The sequence below is a fragment of the Cyphomyrmex costatus genome, unplaced genomic scaffold, assembly GCF_001594065.2.
Source record: "Cyphomyrmex costatus isolate MS0001 unplaced genomic scaffold, Ccosl1.0 scaffold457, whole genome shotgun sequence".
Lineage (NCBI taxonomy): Eukaryota > Metazoa > Arthropoda > Insecta > Hymenoptera > Formicidae > Cyphomyrmex > Cyphomyrmex costatus.
In genome coordinates this window covers 287,599-295,116 of record NW_017278823.1, presented here as the reverse complement: position 1 = coordinate 295,116, position 7,518 = coordinate 287,599, and the positions used below count along the sequence as shown (strand labels likewise).

Genomic DNA, 7,518 nt, shown 5'->3' with positions numbered 1-7,518 from the left:
CTGATATTCCATAATGTGAAAAACAAATAAACCTATAACAGCTGATGAGATAGACTTTCATAGCAATGAAAGTCCAATACAGTGTTGCAATTTTTATTTTACCATAAGTAATTGAATCTTACAAATTTCTTAGAGTTATTCAGTAGACAATCACCGAATAAAGGCAAAGCGAAGAACGCTAATGTAGCATTGCAAATTACTAATGTAGCCGCAATTACAGAGTCGATGATGAATCGACTTTCATGAACGGGAAAAGATGAACATTGCTGAAGGAAATTGAGATTTACACACGGAAGTTTATCAACTGAACATATTTTTATTATTAATAGCTTGATCCTAAATGTTAACTTTTTATTAAAGCGATATTAATTTTCTGATAATCTCTATAATAGTTATATAAATAAACATACTTAAGTCTAATTACATGACATCATTTTCGACAATCTGCAATTTGACTGATTGTGAATCATTTATTCTGTATCAAAATTGATCTATAACTTTTTTATTTTTATAAAATATAATTGCTTGTGTATAGATACTGCGTATAATTAATAATTATACGTTGCTTTCTCCGCACAATCGCGACATCGTCGCACGAACGATCGACAGCTTTTGGTTTACTAAAAATTGCGTTATCGAAGACGCGGTTTCCTCTCGTTCGTCTATAAATTAGTAAGCTCGGCTCAACGTTGCGAATATCAATTTAGTGCGGCGTGCGACGCGCGATAAAACTGAAATAAGGGAGCCGGATGGTCCAGGACGCGGCGCGCATACGAGGAAAGTGCATACCTCTTGCCACAGTTACTGGCAGTTTCCTGCGATAACCCCAGCATTATACTCATCTCCCCGGTGAACAGGACGGGGGAATTCACAATGGTCCACAACGACTGGGCCAACATTACGAATTAGGCTCGGTTACGCGTTTATTGCCGATTCCGGTTCGGGCCAGCGGCGTCGGTGCGTCCTTCCCCGCCGACGTCGAGGCGAATCGACGGCCGGGCGTCGCGCCGCTCGGCACCGACGCCACTGCCGAGACGAGAAGTATTAGCATTGGTTAGCTTTATGGGGCGTTCAGTTCCGCCGTTCTCTCTCGGCTCTGACTCCGCTGGCCCTCACTCATTCGCGAGAGCGAGATGAAGGGAGAAGGAGACAGAGAGCCGCCACGATGCACAGATCAATAAAATCTGTCTGTCTAGAAAAGTAATGCCAAATTGGCTCTTCGCTCTCCCAGCGCGTATAAATGCCACAAAGAAAGCGGAACAACGAGTGATGGTTTAAATTTTCTCGATAAGAGACGCCGATTTCAACATAAAAACTTTGGCTGGAATTTTGAAAATGATTATCCGCGGAAAAGATATTTTATCGAGGAAAGGAAAGAAAGTCTTTTAAATGTAGGTTCTGCGTGTGAGAAAAATCTCCTCGAATGAATAAAGAATGTGATAACGTAGAAAAATATGATTAATTAAAAACAGAATAATAACATCTCGAGGGTTGTCTAAATTAATCATTGTCGAATTTAGATAACGAATATCGCGGAACACTGCGATCCTTACCGGGTGCGCGTGTTTTTTTGCTAGATTATTGGTGTTCTTTTTTTCTCCGTTTCTCTTTCTTTCTTCTCAGTCTCTCGTTATGGTGACTGGCGAGAGTCCGAGAGGGTGGAAATTGGGGTGCGGTAATTATTAATCAATTTCCGTATTAATTGTTTTCTGGGCGGCGAGCTTAAGTGGTATGTTGTGTTCTGGTTCTTGGCAAGCTCTGCCCTGTAACCAGCTAAAGTGTCATGTGAGAAGATTAATTACGTCGCGGATATACGTTTTATGTGTGTCATACGAGCGGGTACTCTCTTCTTCGGCTCGATACGACTCGAAGTAGGCGAGGTCACGTAAAATCTGTTTCGAAGGAAATCACCCAGAAGGACGGTAAAATTTCCAAGTGCGGAAACATGACTGTTGAGAAAGATTCTGCGGAATGGCAACTCCTGGATCAGAATTTATATCAGATATAATCAATAAATATTATGTAATATGAATATTAATAATCTACTATGTTTAATCCATTTGCGCATTTAATGCCGCTAATTGTGAATAAACCTTTCAAAACGATGTTTCATTGCAATATTAAAACAAACAAATTGATATTTTGTATTGTATTTTGTATTACAATGTACAATGCTACATATTATATATATATTTCTTTGAAACAGGCAAATGCTAGTTAATTATGACTTAAAATAAAGAGATAAAGGGTTGCGATATTTTTAGCAACCAAGCATGAATTTCTGTAGGACAAAGGTCTCATTGAGCTTCCTGCAGAAGGCAAATATTTCTTCAAATAGACGTGACTCGCTGATCGTACTCAACAACCGTCCGGTTCCCTTCGTTGCGCGGGGAATGAATAAAAAAGGGGTACATGAAAATAAAAGAGATCCGCGGGAATGAGATTTCGCCAGTACTCCCGTTCCCGAGCCACGAAAGAGCCAAGTTAGTTTTATTTTACAATCCATCGGCTGCAGCGACACGCAGGGGTGGGCCTCGGTCCTTCATCGGTAGCGCAGTCGAGGAATAAGAGGAAAAGAGAGATCGGAAGGGAAGCGAGAAGAGAGAAAGAGAGAGAGGAGGAATCCTTCAGGACGGTTGGACGGGCGTCGCGACGGGGGTGGAACGGCTGTCAACTAGTGTTTTAAAAGTTTGCGACAGCCTACAAATTGACTCGCTCAGTTCTTTTTAAAAGCAGCGGCAACCAACCACGTCGCGCAACCCGCTTTCTGTCTGTCCTCGGCGCCAGGACCGTGTCGACGACTGAAAAATCCAGAAGTATTACTCCTCGTCACGAGAGGGAACGATAATTTTAACAAAATATCGAACTGATCGTGTTTAACAAAAACATTTGTTATTTTCTTTCGTCTTACTTTAGCAGATGTATTAATTGTTTCAGGTTACTTCCTTTAGCAACAGAAAATTAATTTAATTTGATAAGTTGTGTTATTTAGAAAAAAATTTTTCTTTCTAATAATTTTCTGAAAATGCTTTTATTAACAAACAAAATTTTAAATCATCTCACATTTACTTTTGAAATTACATGAAATTTAATAATATATAAAGATCGTTTCCCCATCTCTCTTTGAAATATATTTCTATAATAACATGTAGATGTTATATGTGTTATTATCAGAGTATACTTTCTTGCAAACATAAATATATTATACGAAATCGATACGACAAAATATTTCCAATAAATTGTACCGAAAGCTTTTCTCTATCATCCATTGTACATTTGATCACCATTCTCAAGAGTATTGCGAAAAGTTGTGGCCATTCTCGGACAAATCGACCTCTATCTAAAGAGACGGTCGATCCTGTATTGCGAATATGCTTGCGTGCAATTCGAATCCAGGAAGTTTAAAAGTATTTCGACGTAAAACGCGGCCATTTCTCATATTTTCTATGCAAGCACGCTCCGCCGGGGGGGCGCATTTGATACACTCTATTAGTTGCATCTCCCGACTGATTTATGAAGTTACTCTCCGCATTATTATACATTTCCCCCGTTTCGAAACTGGGATTTACCGCAGTACGAAGTTTAGTGGCTCGCGTATATTCCATTAGGCAAGAAAGATCAATAGATGTTCTATACCAGCTCAACATCTAAATTCTTAGAAATCGTATTATAACGAACATAAATATAATACATTAAGATCATATGTATAGATGAATAAACATAATCTCTGAAGAATCACATATTTTTGGCGATCAAACATTTTTACACATTTTATTTGGAATTTATATTGTTTTGGACACATTACATTTAATTTAATTTAATAGTCTTTACTAAAGTTTTATTAATTTTTTTTTGCGCGCACGTTGTGACAATTATAATCTTTATACTCTATATACTAACGGGACCAAATATTTTACACATCAATCAATTGCCAAAATAAAAATACCAAAGCAAAAATTATATTAATAAAACAATATAATTTTATAAAAATCTTAAAGAGAAAGTTTTTTTACGCACAGTTAAACATGAGAGATGTGTTTATAAGTAGGTATTTATTTATATCACAAAATTAATTGGTTCATATTTAGTAAATAAATATATTACATATACAGCGCGTTTTAAGCGGTTCTTAGACGATCAATGTTATTAGATAATATTTGGTGTATTGCACAATATTATCGATATATCTAGAAGCTGCATTGGGCTTCTAAACAATTTTGAATTGTCTAAAGAAGGCATCAATAATATTGTATAAAATGGTTGTACCGCTTTGTAAGTTATAACAATAATGAAGTATTAAGAAAGGAACTTCTCAGTCTTCTTTTCGTATTGTTCTGTAAATATCGTCCTCAATTCTCTGTAAGTTCTGGCAAGTTTACCTCGGGCGGCAAGTCCAACTATCAGGATCGTTTCAGGATTGTTCGTGCTTCTTCATCGGACTTCCTGCTATATAGGCAAAATCGTCGACGGACGCGATTGTTCAAACATCGAAAAATTTTGCGAGAGAAAGGACGGTGACTTCAGATTGCTACTCGTGGTCGTTGACACGGTGTCTAACACGATTGATCCGCAATTTGCATTCTCAATTTGCTCGTTGTACCATTGATTTCGAGCTGCTTCCACAACCATCCAGAAATACACGCTCAACACTATAATTATTGTCAAGTGTAATTATTGTCAATCTTGTACAGAATGTGTGCCATGTTTTTTTTTTTTGTTTAATAAAATCAATTTATCTTTACGACAGATTTAGTAACAGATCATTACTCATAACGCATCATTATTCACAACACACCCTTCATAACGCTAAATAAATAAATATTTTTGATAAGATATTTTTAAGAATAAAGTTGTTTAACAGCGTTTATTTGCATTCAATCCAGTATATAGATAAAGGTATATTCAGGATACATATATATATTCAGAATTCAGTGATCAGAATATAATATTTACATTAAAGTCGCAAAAAGATTAGAGTACTTACTCAAATAGACGCTGCATACTGTAGTATACCAAAAATATAATGTAGTCCGTTGATCATGTATTATATGATTAGATAGCGACACGGCCTGATCTATTACGCTGCACATTTGTAAATACATCCAAGGCACGGCTGCGGCGGCCGTATGTTTCTTCTGTGAACGTATGCGGAAGTTGACGTAGTCGTTAGCGAGTTGAGACAAGGCTGTTACGTGCCCAAAATACATCTCGCGGATAAAGAACGTTTGACGAATTTGTATTCGCTCGGTGACGTCGCTACGACCTTTATCGTATAAGAAAACAATGAAAATCGCTTGCGAACAGAGTAGTGTAAAAGAATTCTCTACTTTGCGACTAAATATTTTTGCGAAGAAAATAATTAAAAAGTTCGTAAAATTCCTCAGAATACTTTTATTGGAATTTAATAATTTCTAAAATTAAACTTATATATAAACAAGTTTAAAACTAATATATAAAGACACAAAATGAAACATATGGAATTACCTCACAAATTAGTTAAATAATCTTCCTTATCCGCGTGATGTCACAAAAAACTACATAAATGTATAACTTAAAAAATCAATTAGTTTTTTAGAATTAACTACACAATTATCTTTTAAACACTCACCGATAGCGATCCTATAGTAAGGAATATGCTAGCCGACAGAAACAAGCCGGCATATATGATGAAGGATATCAAGGCACTTTCCGCTAAAAATGTACGTTGCGTTATGCTGTACGTTTGTGGAAGCAATTCACGCATTTAATAATAAGTATGATCAAGTCTTACCTTTATACTTCACCCCTGTGCACTTTTGTATTATTTGCATCCAATTTAATCCTAGTATAGCCCAAGTCTTGACAGATTCGAAAAAATCACCATCTTCTTTTCTTGAAAAAAAGTTACTTACCAATACGTTTATTAACAAAATCGTAACGGACTGAAAAAGGAATAAATACGCGAAAAGTTGAATGGGTTACAAATGAATATAGAAATAAAAAAAAAAAAATTAATATAACAATTGATATAAATTTTTAACACAATATACCTTTGTACCAAAATATTCGAACAACCATTTCTGAATTACTCTTGTAAGTATTATAATTATCATATTTCGCTTATCTTTTAATGAAATAATTAAATTAATGCGAAAATCAAAATATTTCTAACACAAAAAATGAATGCAACTTGATACAAAAATTTCCGTAATGTAGATATGTATGATTTCTCTCTCTCTCTCTCTCTCTCTCATCCATTCATTACATTGACTGCATCGGCACTGGAAAACAGCTTTGCAATTGTTGTAAAATTCTTCAATATGATTGGTTTATACATTTAGATCGATAAGGCATCAAAAGTAAGAACCAATTATACTGAAGAATTTTACAACAGTTGCAAAGCTGGTTTCTCTGCTAAACGCAGTCATTATGTGCATGCTTACGTCAAATGAGAATGAAGCAGGTTTTATATTTTTGCACATATTCTTGTGTAATTATTACAACAATGTGACAATAATTATTACAAACATTCGATATCCCGTTTCTTTTTTTCCCCCACGATTGCATTCGATATTAGTAGATATCTATATAGTTATAGGTAATCCGTGAAAATTAGACAGCGCCATACTACGAACGTATGAAAAGAATATAGAGTCGAACACCTGATCGTAAAACCTTGAACTTACCATCGTATATGCTCCGATTATCCTCGCCGCAAACGACACATCGATACAACATAAATTACAACGCGTCATGACGAAAAATGTTTTCGTGCGATCGCTTTGCCTCGCGGATACAAAATGAAGCCGGATCTTACGGCGTGGACGTCACTTTTCGTATTACCTTGCCAAACAACACTTGCACGTTGTAAAAAGTGTAAACACACATGAACGGCGCTAAATACACATTTAAAGTGACAATCTCCGAAATTAATCTCGCTCACCGTTTTGTACCGCGCGAGCGAGACCTCGATAACAATTGCCGAACCTGTTAATGAATAATTAACGCTGTTTCGTCCGTCGAATAATGTGACGATTCACTGACAAGACTTGAGCATCAGGTCTCACGAGGAACAGAATCGTTCCATATTGCGCGACTGTCGCAGCGGATAATGTTGTCTTAGCTGTTCTAAACTGTGGAAGGAACGTATTATTGGTTCACCATTGTAATCATGATAATTAATCTAACACGTCAGCGTTTTATTATGTTTCTCAACGAGATCGTTCTAAAGAAATTCTGCAGAACTTATCGAAAGGAAATTATATTTAGAAATTATATTGATGAAGTACACTTTTTATCGAAATGTTGTAAGTTTCGATTGCGTGTACTTTTATTTTCAATTATAAAAATTAAACTTTGATTAATCGTTCTAATTACATTATAAAAATTCTATGTATTTATAAGAAAAATATTGAAGTATGAAGTTTATATGATTTTTATTTCCAAAAGAAATATGAAAACATATAATATAACGTATTAAATACATATGATTTTTATTTAAAAAAATAATTTTATATAATATTAATTATAATATAAAAA

The 7,518-nt window shown here is 35.4% G+C and overlaps 1 protein-coding gene across 1 annotated transcript; it reads right to left on the bottom strand.

Annotated features, from left to right (window-relative positions):
• Positions 1-4,210: 4,210 nt before the first annotated feature.
• Positions 4,211-6,734, bottom strand: LOC108777711 (uncharacterized). The gene is made up of 5 exons (XM_018544667.1): positions 6,666-6,734; positions 5,771-5,921; positions 5,609-5,691; positions 4,985-5,135; positions 4,211-4,649 (listed from the first exon to the last, which is right to left on the bottom strand). The coding sequence occupies exons 1-5, from the start codon at positions 6,732-6,734 to the stop codon at positions 4,447-4,449; spliced, it is 657 nt and encodes a 218-aa protein (XP_018400169.1). The 3' UTR covers positions 4,211-4,446.
• Positions 6,735-7,518: the final 784 nt, after the last annotated feature.